General features: G+C 39.0%; 2 protein-coding genes across 2 annotated transcripts; one reads left to right on the top strand and one right to left on the bottom strand.

The window, feature by feature from the left end:
• Positions 1 to 7,946, top strand: exosc1 (exosome component 1). Its single transcript, XM_008410872.2, has 8 exons — positions 1 to 78; positions 1,163 to 1,278; positions 2,994 to 3,068; positions 3,895 to 3,983; positions 4,078 to 4,111; positions 4,216 to 4,266; positions 5,012 to 5,096; positions 5,355 to 7,946. Exons 1-8 carry the CDS (start codon positions 21 to 23, stop codon positions 5,459 to 5,461), a joined length of 615 nt encoding a protein of 204 aa, XP_008409094.1. The 5' UTR covers positions 1 to 20; the 3' UTR covers positions 5,462 to 7,946.
• A 53-nt stretch (positions 7,947 to 7,999) lies between these two features.
• knop1 (lysine-rich nucleolar protein 1) lies at positions 8,000 to 13,824 on the bottom strand. Its single transcript, XM_008410861.2, has 7 exons — positions 13,819 to 13,824; positions 13,331 to 13,405; positions 11,756 to 11,824; positions 10,424 to 11,632; positions 10,275 to 10,346; positions 9,639 to 9,707; positions 8,000 to 8,703 (listed from the first exon to the last, which is right to left on the bottom strand). The coding sequence occupies exons 4-7, from the start codon at positions 11,600 to 11,602 to the stop codon at positions 8,398 to 8,400; spliced, it is 1,626 nt and encodes a 541-aa protein (XP_008409083.1). The 5' UTR covers positions 11,603 to 11,632; positions 11,756 to 11,824; positions 13,331 to 13,405; positions 13,819 to 13,824; the 3' UTR covers positions 8,000 to 8,397.
• Between the last annotated feature and the right edge of the window lie 1,367 nt (positions 13,825 to 15,191).

The following is a 15,191-nucleotide window of genomic DNA, read 5'->3' on the forward strand; positions in this document are numbered from 1 at the left end:
ACCAGCCTTCTTTATAGCCAATGAGGTGGCTCTCTGCTCTTCCCGAAAACATGTCGCCCCTGAGATTGTGTGTCCCAGGTGAGTCCTCCGTTTAAAGTGTTTAAAATGTGTTTCACTCGGAATTTAGACCGTGTTAGTAGCGCTGCCGATGTTTCGGGTGATGGAGAGGCTTTTGTGTAGCTGAAAAGTTAAGTGCCGCTACAGTCAGACATGTTGAAACAGCTAAGTAGCCACACGTGAGCAGAGACTTGCCTCTTCTTGTAGATTTACAGTGCGTTAAATTTTATTTATGGCCGCAAAACAAGATGGGAGAGATATGTTATAGTTAAACGTACTGCTCTTTTTTTCTCGACTTCGTTTAGCTGTTTTGGTCTCACCTGCCCTGCCCATCGCCCCAGGCGTAGCTGCACATTCCTCTGCGCTCTTGTTTTTGAACACACCGACTCCACCCGCAGCTACYCCCCCTCATTCAGTTTCATTATGARGATTAACGTTATCTGTTTATGTATTTATTACTAAATAACGGGTTTAAATGGACAAACATAGATATTACAAATTTTAAAAACTACAAAAGTTCTACCTTTAATTGTATGTTTTGGAGCCTCTCGTACTGTATTACATTACAGTTCYATTAAATTTATTACAATACAATTTAGATTCTACCTTCAGATTCTCACCWTTTAAACTGAAGCTGGTATTTCTTGAAATATTTATTTAACCATTAATATTTTAACTCTGTGTGTAGTCGTCTTGTAATTGGAAGGTTGTTGGTTCGACTCCAGCTTCCTCCTGTCCCACTTCGATGTGCCCCTGTGCAAAGGCACTTAACCCAAAGTTAAGTGAATACCGATCTACGCATCGGTGCAGAAAGAGTTACTCAGCCCCCTGTCAGATTCTTAGATACAATATAATTTTATAAGCATTCTAAAAAATAAAATCCTTCATGTTTGCGCTTGATGATTTATCTTTGGTGATGAGCGCCAAGTCTTTGAGGTTGGAAGTTCTCCATCACCTTGATTTTTAGATATTACCTTCTTCCAGCCAAAGAAAACATTGTGCTCAGTTTAAAAGATCGCTTTAAAATCTACCAGAGGTACGACTYATTTTGCACATGACGGTATGTAATGTTCCCTTCACTGACTCCTTCTCTCTTTGCGTTCAGGTGAGAAACTGTGCAGTGTAGAAGACTGTAATCAAGGCACCGGAGTGTATCAGCGACATGGCTACATCTACTCCTCCCTCGCTGGCTACGTAATGAGGAAGAACGAGGGAGAGGAGGTGAGGTTCACAAGGCGGTGGCAGAGTTTATTTGTGTAGCTGGTGTGGATGACAGACTTTTGGAAAGCTGCCAGCGAGGTTCACACAAGGGCCTGAATAAGAAGCATTGTGCAATTTGTGGGCCGTAATGAAAGTGAGCAGCTCAGTGTGCAGTGTCACTTTACTTTGAGCTGATTGAAAGCGGTCACATTTTTTAATGACTTTCCGCAACAGAAAGTAAGCGTTTGCTCAAAGTCAGTCTGTTGCACGACGGCAACGAATTAATTTATAAGCGCAACAGTTCATTTCTTACTATGTGAMTATTTTAACAWTGTAGACATATTCTTGCATCCTAGAAGAAGGATATATGTGCAAGTGTATTTTAAAAAAATTAAATGAGGATAAGTAAGGAGTTGTTTTTAAAAAAAAATAAATCTGGAGGTGTTTGGTTAGTTTTTCATGAAGTATTTTAAGTCATTCTTCTTTGAACTTGAAAACAGTTGCTTTCTGCCATTTCTTTAAAAGCCAGAAGTGTTGTCATCCACTATCCTGAGTGCCTTTGCTGCAACATGTTTTCAGCTCCTGTAGTTGCATACCATTACATTCTCACTCCTTGTTCAGCTGTTTGGTGTGCTACTCCAGGATTCCCACTGCTCTTGGAACCGTTCCAGACAAAAACCATCTTCCATTTTAATTAAACCGTACCTTTACCCTCTAAAATATAGTTTTTGTAAGACAAGATTTTTTTTTCTTCTCTTGAAAATGGCCTGCTGTTGATTTGTACTGTAATGAACTGTATTATGACTGAATCCCTATTCCACGATCACAAGCTGCTGGTACATTCCTGCTCTTTAGTTGGGTTTTGAAGAGTTTTAGGGCACAATGAGAGAGAGATGCAGCACTAAACAGTTGTTGCAGTTTTTGTTTCACCTTCATTTGGCCAGTTTCAACAGCTGATTTAAAATCTCTTTGACGTTCAGCCAAGGATTTAATAACGATGTTGGAGAAACTTATTGTTGACATTTTGCTACTTCCACACCTCCTGTAACCTGTCTTAAAGAAAGGTGTTAACTTCATGTATTCCACTGTGGCTCGGAGCTTTTTCCACAACCTCAGTGGAATAATTTGTCTCATTTTGTTTAAAGATTTTAGCTACAAATCAGCAGCAGAACCTGTATATCTGGTTGGGCTTAATCTGTAGAAGAAATGAATTCTCCACATTTGAAGTTCGAAGAGGATTTTGGAACATGCGGCGGTCTGAAAATAGTGATTACCATCCAGTTGTTAATGACTAATTATGAAACATTACAAAAACAAGCATAATTAATAAAGTGCCTTTGCCTGCTTCCGTCTGTTTCCATAGAAACACCAGTTGCCTCAGTTGAAACAATTTTTAATTATTTCAGGATCACTATTTTTGCTCATTCACTTTTGCTTGTTGTGCACAGGAGACATTGTGTGCATGTATTTAATATTTGATGAATATGAAAAATCTTTTGATGGAGTTCAATGTATATAGGCTTGTAGCATTTAAGTTATATTACACAGAAATGTCCCCATATATGTCAGGTATATGACATATATGGGGAATGTGAGCTCACTGAAATGCTCACTGAAATGCTCACTGAAATGTGAGCTCACTGAAATGCTCACATTTCAGTGAGCATTGCTCACTGAAATGTGAGCAATGCTAATTATTAGTAAGGGAGTTGACTGAGGTGTCTGTGCTCCCCCAGCTGCCGGTGATCTCAGTGGTGAGGGAAACTGAAGCACTGCTGCTGCCAGAYGTTGGAGCCATCGTCACCTGCAAGGTCTGTTATGGACACAAGCTCATWGTTCACTTAAAACRGATTCATTATAAACAGACCTATACATTTCAATCCTTTTATTTCAATTATTTTTTCTTTAAAGCTTTTTCTTCCACTCAACCTTCCATACACAGAAAGCTTATTAATGCTGTGAATAATTTTTTGAAATACTTGAAGCAATATTTGAAGCACCTGCGACTGATTTACAGCAGGTGCTTCTTAAGAAAAAACAGAATTTCGTCTCAATTTTAATCTTTTCAGTGGTTAACCTCTGCACAGGAATGCAGTGGCTATTCCTGTCAGCATCACATTTTCCTTCCACTCAACTTTCCATGAACATGCTTAGGAACCGGTGCCTTATCCTCGTTGTGGAGGGGGTCAGTCTGTCTGCTGGACGTCTGTTRCGTCAACTGTTTGTTTTGTTTTTTTGGCAAAAACATGATCATCATTACATGTCTCTATTAAAACCTCTTTTTATTGGTTTATGTGATTTAAAAAAAATTTTTTTAGAGGAACTAAATGTCATTTACCTTACAATAATCAAAATTAACAGATAYGCAGACTTGAAATGAATCACATATTAGTGATACATTTGGAAGATGACATTGATGTTCAATGGATTTACAGAAATGGATTAATCAACAGTGATGGATAATGTAGAGCACAGTARACCTGTTTACTTTTGGACCACATGAAGAACTTTAACATGCAGGAGAACTTTATCTTTTCTTGTCCAAACATAAAAACAAAACACAAAAGTATTTTCCGACTCTTGCATCTATTGTGTGCTTCTATTTATTTACATCTATTTTGTGCTTCAATTTAAAAGGTGACTGGCATCAACTCGAGGTTTGCGAAGGTCCAWATCCTCTATGTGGGRTCCACACCGCTGAAAGACCGCTTCAGAGGGACCATCAGGTACAACAGGAAGCGTCTCCTGGTTGATTTATTGCCTTTTCTGAGGAGCTGTCTCATTCTGTCTCATTCTCTCTCTCTCTCTCTGCGTCAACAGAAAGGAAGACGTGAGAGAGTCGGAGAAAGACAAGGTGCGCGATGATTGACACTTTCACTCTGAAGATCTCCTACGCTTCCCCTTCTCCTCATGTGTGAAAATATACAGAGTGTAAACTTTCCCCTCCTCTTCGTGTAGGTGGACATATACAAAAGCTTCAGACCTGGTGACATTGTCCTGGCAAAAGTCGTATCCTTTACTTATGACTAACACGGTTATGTGACAGGTAAATTACTATGTGAGTGCAGAAACTATGCAGCTCATACCTCAGATTCCTCCTTTGTTACCGATTGACATTCCTAGACTGCATGYGACTGCTTCCCACAAATTAAAAGCCACAGCTGACACAGGTGATTAACTGTTTGCTTAAGAGCATGTGACAAGTGTCACAGTCCACTCATTAATGCACAGGTGCAATAAACCTGAATAGATTTAAAAAGGTAATTGTAGCAAATAACCTAGTACATTAGATAGGTTCATTACACACAGATATATATTTCAGGTGAATTCAGTATCTCRCATGATCCTACAGTCTTGAGGAAAACTTCTGTCCAGAAGACTGTAAATGRCAACAGCAACAAAAAGTCATTGCTAAAGAAGCCAGTTGTTCAGAACGCTGAATTCAAGCATTTTGATGGAAAGTTTTGTGGAGGGAAAAAGTGCTCCTATATGCCTACCTGAGGTGCAGTTATGACATGACTACCATTGTTACCCATAAACTCCACATTATTTTCCCAGTTCGTTACCATGTGCTAACTACTACTTTATATTTTCATCTTGACGTTTCTTTTCTTATGTGAATTTTAAGTATTTACAATTATTCTCCTTCCGTTTTCAGTTCCTTTATTTTCTTGTCAAGCACTTTGACTTTRCGTATAAATGGTGCTACACAGATGTACCTGTGAAGAGTTAAATCCTTCACCTGCCATGTCAGATTTCGCTYGGGGACGTTCAGTCTACCTACCTGTTGACGACAGCTGAGAACGAGCTGGGCGTGGTGGTGGCTCACAGCGAAGCAGGTAAACCTCACCGCTCAGCTGCAGCTCTTCAACCGGACCAGGTTGACGGTATTTTATAGATTATAAACACAAGGTGGTGCAAATAACGGCGAGATGTTTACTTTTACGTAGCTGCTAAGTACGGTGTTGAATTTTGACTTGAATTTGCAAGAATCTTGATGTTTTCTGTTTGCAGTTACTGTCGGCCATGTCAGACTCCATTCTTGTTTGTTGAGCATGTCACTGATGCATTTTTTAAAATACTTTCCTACATACCAGGTGCCCAGATGATTCCCATCAGCTGGCGTGAGATGCAGTGCCCGCAGACCAACGCCAAGGAGTTTCGTAAAGTGGCCCGAGTTCAGCCCGAGTATCTGGAAGCCTGAGAGACCCTGAAAGTCTGTCACAGCACCAACAAGCGACTCCTTTCGTCAAGCGGCCTCCCAACTCTTTTTCTCTGGGTGACATGTGGTTCCTGGGCTACTTCTCATATCGGCTCATTAAGTGTCTTGTTAACGGCTTTACTTCTGCAYGTTTTTCATTGTGCTGGATTAAACCCAGAGAGCTCAAAGTTGATCTTTATCAAARGTCCACAGGCCAGCGACGGGCATATTCAAAGCCATCCTGAATTACTTTATAGAATCGCATCAGGTCAGGGTTTTACARTGGCGGTTGCCAAGATTTTACAGAATCAAAAAAAAGTACAATTTTTGCGCCAAGAGAGGAGAAGTTTTTGTTCCAAATGCAGGATTCAGGGTTGTATCGWTGCGTATTATGGCAGCATCAGCCAGAACTGTCTTTGCCACCGTTTGGTTGGAAGATGAAACTGTTACTGGTAAAATCCAAATTTCAGAGCCACTTCTGCAGAGGTCAGGTCTAAACTCTTATTGTAATTAAATGAATTATCAGCCCCGTCTATTTTAACCYGGGRTGGATTTATATTTTGGATTTCCGGCCCTTGTGAGTTTGGCACATTTTATTTAAACTGCCATACAAAAAAATTTATAATAATCTAAAGCTAGTCATTGCTGGACATCTAGCAAAGTTTTCTGCCAAATAAGTTTTTCCAAACCAACAACGTACCGAGGATTTTTAAAGTAATCTCACCRCTTTGAACAGTTTCAAATCTTCACTTACCACAATATGTAAAGCATTTAATTAGGGATTTATGAGATGGATCGACACAAAAGTAGTGCAGTAAAGAGAAATGGAAAGAAAATGATGCATGGACTTCAATACATGCTTACAAATAAAACATCTGAAATGTGTGGCGTACATTTGGATGCAACACCTTTCACTTTGATACGACCTCCACCTAAAAATACAGAGCAACAAGTCGCCTTCAAACGTCCCGATAGGTAAATGGAGGTCGTCTGTGTGAGATTTAATGTCGGTGTGAATCCAAAGGAAGGCAGATTCAAAAGCGCGCCGCACCTTTCAGATGTTTTATTTGAAAACGTTTTGAAACCCATGCATCATTTTTATTTCACTTTAAGATTAAGCACTRCTTTGTGTTGGTTTATCATATTAAATGCCAATAAAAATCCACTGAAGCTTGTGGTTGCAATGTGAGATGATGTGAAAGCTCGCTGTACCYGAAACCATTTTTGMATTATTTTCTTTAAATCAGCGGGTCTCAAACCGCATTCCTCAAGGGCCGGTGTCCTGMAACTTTTACACGTTCCTTGTCCTCCACGCTTGAATTAAATGACTCAGTCGCCTCGCTAACATGCAGTGAAGCTCTACAGATTAACTGATGAGCTAATACTGGAGTCAGGCGTGCTGAAAAAGAGAGACGTGTACAAGTCGCAGGACACCGGCCATTGAGGACCGCAGTTTGAGACCGCTGCTTCATGGGGAAAGTTCAGGCTTTATTTGGGGTCAAATGGAGTAATTCTCTAAGAACGGTTCCATTAAAAATGAAATTTCTGCCATCTGAAATAAGACGGGCTTCAAATATGAGTGCTGTGTTCTGAATTTCTACGCTGTATCGTTTGGTCGATTGTAACATTGTAACACAGAACGTGTCGACATGGACTGTGGTTCATGTTCCAACCATACACTAATGGTTTCAACACGGACAGTTATAAAAAAACAAAGGGTAAATTTAAAGGGCGCCTCTTTAACCTCGATGAGGTTCTGCCGAGCGCCTTGTCTTTTGCTCTCATTTTATACTGCTTTTATATGCGTATATGTGAGATGTATACAAGCGTATCAAAGGGGAATCAGGTGGTCAGTCCTGCTCAGGGACGCTTCGGCACTCTGTTCCCCCACCTTCTAATTGGAAGAAGATTACCCTGCTGTGGGTAAATGGATGCAATRTGTTGAAGAAACTYGCTCACTTGAAGCTTGAGAAGACTTGCAGGGTGGAAAGTTTCTCCTGAATGGGCCTTTTCTGAGTATTTAGACACGTCTTTYCTGACTGCTGTCTATTGTTCCAATACTCCATTAAACCCCATCAAAAAAATACTGGAACCCCTCATGATTAATTAATTTACAAAATTAAATGAAAACAAATTAGTCTTAAAACCTTGAAGTGGTTGGAACTTGGATTTTTATAACACAGGTAGGCTTTTTGTATAAGACATGAATTGACAGTAAGCATCTTTCCTGCAGATTATTGTTCTGTGGCTGATCTATCCATAGGAATTTACAGAAAGATGATCCATGTTCTATGGCCTGTATTTTTTTGTATCTTTGCAAGACTTTCTGTATTTTTAAAGTGCAACTGGAAAGCTCAAAGCAAYGTGACTTTAACAAGRCTGCTWTGCTTGGAACACAATGAAACGAGTACGATTTCAGCTGAATGTCTGTGAGCCATCAGTAACAAACTTGATTTTCTGCTTTTATTAAAGTGAACTTTTTATTTTATTCTGTTCCCGACTGCTAATGTGCAGGAATGAAATTAAATGACTATCAGAGCATTTGCTTGTGACTTTTTTATTGAATGTCAGCTGCTAGTCAAGTTGCTGCTCAGCCCAGTGTGTCCAGACATTCACATCTATTTGAAAGGCTTTCAAACCATTCCATTTTTAACCTTAAAAAAAATTAAAACCAATTTAGGTGTATAACACATTGTCGAATGGAAAAAAAAAAGTTGAAACTGAAAGATTGTTGAGAATTTAAAATAATCATCACAATGTCTTCAGAGAAATTTACAAAACCGTGACAGTCAACTATCCTAAAACTGGTATGAACGCTACACAACATACAGTTTGCATATTTCTCGTTCATAAAATGTCATTTTATACACTTTGAGTTATAAACTACAGCCTCCAGTTGAATCAATACTCCGGAAGTACAAAAATGCCGACCTCCGTAGTTAGTCATCAAAGCGGACGGATCGAGACGCATTGATGTCGATGGAGAACTTCTTATGGGAGGGCGCCGTAAACCCAAGTCCCGCCCCTCTGCTGCTGAAGTCCATTTTCTGTGCGTGTGCTCGCTCAAACTGTCTCAGAAGTCCTTGCTGCAGATGCTGCTGCGCGTCCTTCCCCAGCGCCATGTTGGCTCCTCCAGCCGCGGCCCTGGCCGGCTGGAAGCCCTTCTTGAAGCCGCCCATCAGTCGCAGGAACTTCTGCTGTTGTTGGGAGCTGTCGAACTGAGCGGTACTCCACTGACCCAAACCCTTCCAAAGACAATTGGGAAGAACATTTAGGTTCTGGACCTGGTATTGACATCTGAATATCTATATTAGGCAGCTGCAGTGTCACGGCATCAAAGGAGTGAATGAAGCTTCGGCTGGGCTTCCATGACAGCTCATCAGTGCTCTAATCTGTGAAACGTTTTGGGCATTAGCACAATTATGCTAATGTAGTTAGACCTTTATATTCATGCTCTTATTTTGAATAGCAACTCTGTTTCCTACCATGTTTTTTTTTTTAATCATCCATCACTGTTAAAGTGGATGTTTGTGTGTCAAAATTACAGTTGTACCAGAAATGCGACTACAAACGGTTCTGGATCGGCACTTCAGCATGAAAAAAAAGTATTACTATTTTCAACGCTTCAAGTCTATCAAATAAATAAATCGAAATTAATGCGTTAAAGTCCTGGCCCTAGGTGCAATATGGTTTGTCACCGACATTCAACATGGTTGAACTTGGCGCAAAGCATTAGCTTCTGTTAAGTAAGTACCATGTTGGTATGGCCCTTTAAGGTTAGTGTAACTAACTTTTTAGTTAGCAGTGCCCACAACTAGGACTAGTTATAAAGATGAAAGCATTTATAGTGCAGGTTTACTGTAGATGAGCTACTATGACAAAAAAATGTAAATATCTATTAAGAATATAGCTATGAAGCTCTGCATGCTCTCATTACTACAGCCCATTCAGGCTGGTAAAATGTAAAGATGCAATAATCTGGTCTCTAATGGTTAGATGTCCTAAAAACAACAACAGAAAAAACAAGTAAAAACTACAAATAAACATCTGATTCGCCCCCCAAAAAGCCAGAATATCACTTGGCTTTATCATAACTACCTGGAGACAACTTCATGAAATGAAAGCATTTAAAGTTTTAAATGAACGATCAAAGGAATACAAGAGAAATCCTGATACTGACTGCAGGTTTATCCGGTTTATGAGGTTGGGAAGCCTCCTCAATCTCCATTTGAAGAGCTTTTCTTCTCTCCTGTGAGCAAAATATCGTATTAGACATCAAAATATGGAGTGCATGTGTGTTATAAAGTTAAAATCCATGTCAAGAAATTGTAATTCCTAAACTAAACATTCTTCAAATAACACTTATTTGGTAATAAGTAATTAGATGGGGCGAGTGATCCACGATATGTCAATGATGTGATGTGTAATATAAAACAATTATAATTAACTTTACAGCTCCTCTTTAGCCCAAACCAGTCTTTACAAGTAAACCACTCTGGTTCACAGAGCTTGAAGAGAAATTATTCATCCAGCTGAAAAGGTGAGACAAATAGGGGGTCACTAAGAATCCTCCTTTTTCTTTTTCTTTTAACAAATACAAAGTTTTGCAAACCATGAATTGGGTTTGAATGAGTTTGGAATTGGTGAAAAACAATTCGGTCCAGGTTGAATCAGTCTCAATCAAAGTTGATCCTGATCCCAAGAAAAACGTTTAAATGCTCTCTGTTGCTGTTTTGTGTTTTTTTTTTGTAAGAAAAGGAAGTGTTTCATTCATGAACACAATCCCACAGTGGAAGTGATGCAGAGATGTTCTCACCTGATTAATGGCGACCTCATCGCTGTTTCCGGGCTTTGCTGACAGGAAAACCACATCGCCTTTGGGAAAGTCCTGAAACACGAACCCAGGCTGGTTACTGACCACTCTAGTAATTTAAAAACAGCTGAACACTTATTTTTTTGGCTCACCTGTGAGTCTACCTGCTCTTCTTTGTTTTTTTTCTTCTTTTTCCCCGTAGCCTTGGCCTCGGTGTTCACGTCCTGACCTTCTTTAGCCAAGTTTTTCTTCTTTTTGCTCTTCTTGCTCTGCGGCTCAGCAGCCAGAGCGATGCTGTCCTCCACATCCTCTTCCTCCTTCACTCTTTTCCTTTTCTTCTTCTGTGGCTCCATCTCCTCTGCTTCTACGTTTCCATCTTCCTCTTTGGCTTTTTTACTCTTTGTTTTCTTTTTGATCTTTACCTCGCTTACATCTTCCTCTACAGCAATCTCTTTGTTTTTTAACTTGTTTTTTTTCTTTGGGAGAATTTCCTCGTCCTCTGTCGACTTTTTCCTCTTTGCTTTGATTTCGTTTCCCTCAGATTTACTCTCCTTCTCTTTCTTCCTTTTTAATTTCACCTTGCTGTCCTCTGTCTCTTTTTTTTCCACTTTTATCCCATTTTCCAGCACTTTTGCTTTCTTTTTTGCTTTTGTTTCACCAACTCCATTAGTAATTGCAGGAGTTTTCTTTTTCTTTTCTACAACTACCAATTTAGTCTCAGCTGTCCTCGAAACTAAAACCTTGCCTTTTTGCTTCTTGCGATTATTACTTCTGATTGGCATTTCCTCGTCTTCTTCTACCTTCATATTTTCTGGTTTGACTTGCACACATTTTTCCTCGAGTTTCTTCTCAAGGAAAACTAAAAGTTTGCCTTTTCCTTTCTTGGGTTTCTTGCGATTATTACTTCTGATCAGCATTTCCTCGTCTTCTTCTACCTTCATATCTTCTGGTTTGATTTGTACACGTTTGTCCTTGAGTTTCTCCTCTTTCCTTTTCTCCTTCTCCAATTTTCCAGCCTTCAAGGTAATGTTTTCTGTTTGAATTACACCGTCTCCTGCCGGCTTCTTCTTCCTCTTATCGCCGTCATCCGTTTCAATAGTTGAAGAAACACCATCATGTTTCTTCCTTTTCGCTTTTTTCTTGTCTTTCTTCTGATCGACTTCATCCTCCTTTTCTTTTGCCACCGTTTCTACTTTTTTCCTTTTCTTTTTAATCTTGGCTTGGCTCCCGTTCTCAGCTGCACAGATTTGGATTTCTAGTGAACTTATTTGTTCTCTCTTCTGCTTTTTCTCCGTCTTTATTATATTTGCCTCGCCGTTCTCCCCCTCCATCTTTGCTCCAGCACTGATCGAGCGGATTGTCTGGTTTAAACAAGATCAGGCAAAAAATAATAATAATAATAATAATACTGTTACTTTGGGGGGGAGACAATTAGATTAATAATAAAAACACATTTTGTACATGCCGGAGGAGTCAACACTGACCAGAGGTTTGGCTGGCTGTGTGGGCTGGGACTGCTCATCAATGTCCCTCTGCAGAGCCAGTAGCTTCTCCTGCAGCAGAGCCAAGCAACAGATCTGCCTTAACGTCCACTATGAGTGCAGAACACGATTGACATCAAAAACAACCACCGCGTCATCGTCGTTCACAAGCTGTGGAAAGCTGAGCCTGGAGCTGCGTTTACTCCATCGCAGTTTAACTGTGTGCATTAAGTCACAGTGTTACAGAGGCGTTAAAGGGACACTGAAAATCAGAACGTCTGAAAGATCTCGTTTCTATGCTTTTAGGTCCGCTGAGAGGGTTTTGATTTCATGCGTTCACCGATTGTCTCATCTTCTGTTTTTGTTGGGGTTTTTTTTTTGCTTTTTGTTTCATCGCAACCACAAAGCACAATATATTTTATTGGCATTTTAAGTGACACGCCAAGACAAAATAGGGTGTGATATAATTTTTTATTTTTTTTGCAAATCAGTATCTAAAAAGTGTGGCGTGCACTTGTTATACCTGGTCTGCTCGTTTGATCCAGATTTCTCGTGTCTCCTGGGCTGAACTGTCCCAGACTAAATCACGATTTTCCCGGAGCGCAGTTTGTAAACGCTCTGAAATTATTAGTGAAGGTGCTATGTGTGGCAACCTGGGTTTAAAACCACAAATAGATCCACTTTAAAAAGGCTGTGTTGACAAAAAGCGAGTTAGTCTTTTTTTTTTTTTTTAAACTCAAATCAAAAAGTGCAACTTGGTTTTCTCACTCTGAGTCTTCATATTCTTGTTTTCTGAGGCCGTTTTTTCATAAATAAATGCATTCTTCAATTGTATTCATGTGGGGGTTTTATTAATGTGTTTACATATGGGAAAAATAGAATCAACATCATTTAAGAGAGTAAATGCTGCATAAGCAGAATTAACGGATTTCCTGCAGCTCTGTGAAAGGACAACAGTCTGGAAACTCAATCGATGTTTTATTCTTTGTCCACACTGATTCAGTTAGGAACCCTGCTAATTAGACTCCTGAAGGCGAATGATTGGATTATATGCTTCCTAAGGATTTTACATTGAAAATAGTTTTTCACAATTTTATGTTTTAATGCTTTAATGTATTTAGGGACAGAATACCAACTTTGAACTCGAGAAAGCTGAATGTGACATGAGTGGTAATTAATCTGATTAAGATATGAATCAACCTCAGAAGGTTTCTTAAAGAATAGAGGAAAAAATAAGAAGTTTTATTGCGCCTCTTATTTTGTTAATCTAAAACCCACTTGGAGGAAATGTGGGATGGAAGTTAAATGGCAACTTATATGATGAGTTAGACATTTTACCAGCCAGGCTAAGAGACAAAGAACAGAAGTAACACAAATGTTTGTAATTACCAACAATCTGACTGTCTAAATGTCAACTATGACTGTCAGATTTTTGATTTACAGATTATTTAAAAAAATTTTAAAAAAGTGATCATCGTGGGAAAACTAAGTCAAAGATACGTCATATTACCTATAAGTGTTTTGATGTGCGATAAACAAATATTGTAAAGACGGTTAGTTGTTAAAATAAATCATTACCAGGTTGACGGTAATCTCTACGGGTTTAGGTGCAGACCTTTCAGAAACAAACACCACGTCCTCATCGGAATCCGTCTGAAATGTGAATAAAAGTTTGTGTTTTCAGATCTTGAAAGCTGAACAACCACGTTTATATTCGACTCAACACAATCCCAATTCACAGTTGAAAAATCGACAAACGGGATAAAAGGACAATACACATCCTCTTATTTTGTAATAATAAATATTGTCCCTTTTATACTGGTTGCTTTTATTGTACTATAAGTGGCCGTAACAAGAGTAAAACAGACAAAATGAACATACTAGACTACTCTTTCATTYATAGCTGTTGCTAGCATTGCTTGCTGGCTAGCTGCAGCATTGTTGACATTAGCCACAAAGAATAAGAGAATGGGAAAAATAAAACAGGTAGCTATTAGAAACTCCGACCTGACAACAGTTGAAACGTGTTTATAAAACTGTAGTTAGTGAGCTGCTTATTTACTTACTTTGTACACTTTKATAATTCACGTGGAGACACATTGACGCTCCAAGCGGAAGTAGTGTTTGGTCGTTCCTGTTAGCGACAACRCAGGCGTCCCTAGCAACGTGTGCGTGCATGAAATACGGTCGGCGTTTTCTTTTCRATAACATTTTGGATAAATGACACTGGATTTTATTCGAAATGCAGTGCTGGTGAAACATCACAAGATGGCGATTTTTTTGTATACTTTTGGCTTCCTCGTGCGGCGCAAAAGAGCACTGAGAAGAGAAACCGAAGTCAAATTGTTTGCTTGTGTTCGCAAATTTCTGATTTCAACACAGGTGTTACGTCAAGTTTTGTTGCCCCGCCCAGAAGGATCATGTTTTTCCGAAAAAAAAAAACTCTCCCCCGACGTCCTGTGCTCGAACCAGACAGTTCCTACAGGTAAGCTACTTAAAAACAAATAGTATATGGAGAAAGCGTTCAATATTTCTTAACACTAATTTCATAAAGTTGAACCTCTTGTATTATAGTTCAAATGCACATACAATGAAATACTTAAAGTCTCTTTAATAATTTTAATAATTATTACTTACAGAAAATGATGTTCCTTTGTGGAATACATGTTTAGGTCAAGCAGACTCTGAAAAAAAAAACTATATATAATGGTGCTCTTGGCTCTTTACAGGGACCAGCTGCAGTCCAATTTTTAAATTGCAGCCCTGAGCAGCCCCTGCAGTTACACAGCGATGACTCACTCAGTATTGAATGGTTAATTTTAAAACACTCCCACAGGCAGCAAGACATTTTTTTTTTTACTATTTTGTGAGATTTTAAGTGTTATGTCATGTGGCTCAATATTCACAGACCCATCATTGTGCTTTCAGTTGATTTTGAAGTTGGCTAAACAGTARTTAGTGAGCCTGCAGCTTTTTTCTGTTGATATCGCAAAAATCTACTTAGTTTCACAAAAATATTTCAAGTACTTTGAAACGTWTATATTAGCGATACAGTTAAGATTTCTGTTTAGTCATTTTCAGAGCGCAAACTGTTAAATAATTAACAAATTTCTCATGGCAGCCCCTTCTCTGAGGTTTTATGTATTTGTGGAAATCAAATCAGTGCTGTATGGAAACTGTTTYGTCGACACCTGATATTAAAAGCAACAGATCCTTAAGGAGAAGAAAGTCAAACCAGACGGTAAACTGTGCAAAGGATGTAATAGCCACTTAGTGCAAGTCACGTTACAAACATTCATTTTAACGCTGCCAGAAAACGGTGACAGAATTGTTCTTATAAACCCATCTGAAAAAGCATTCTTTCTTTACAGTAAAAGTTAAAAAGCAGGTTAGACAAGAGTTTTACATATTGATCCCATTATTTTCATTGTACAATGTA

Source organism: Poecilia reticulata, linkage group LG1 (genome assembly GCF_000633615.1).
Source record: "Poecilia reticulata strain Guanapo linkage group LG1, Guppy_female_1.0+MT, whole genome shotgun sequence".
NCBI lineage: Eukaryota > Metazoa > Chordata > Actinopteri > Cyprinodontiformes > Poeciliidae > Poecilia > Poecilia reticulata.

Coding starts and splice junctions, on each gene's coding strand:
- knop1 (XM_008410861.2), bottom strand. CDS start 11,602: ATGGAGGGGGAGAACGGCGAGGCAAATATAATAAAGACGGAGAAAAAG. Junction 9,708..10,274: donor ATGAGGTCGCCATTAATCAG/GTGAGAACATCT, acceptor TTTTGCTCACAG/GAGAGAAGAAAAGCTCTTCA. Junction 8,704..9,638: donor ATAAACCGGATAAACCTGCA/GTCAGTATCAGG, acceptor TGTCTTTGGAAG/GGTTTGGGTCAGTGGAGTAC.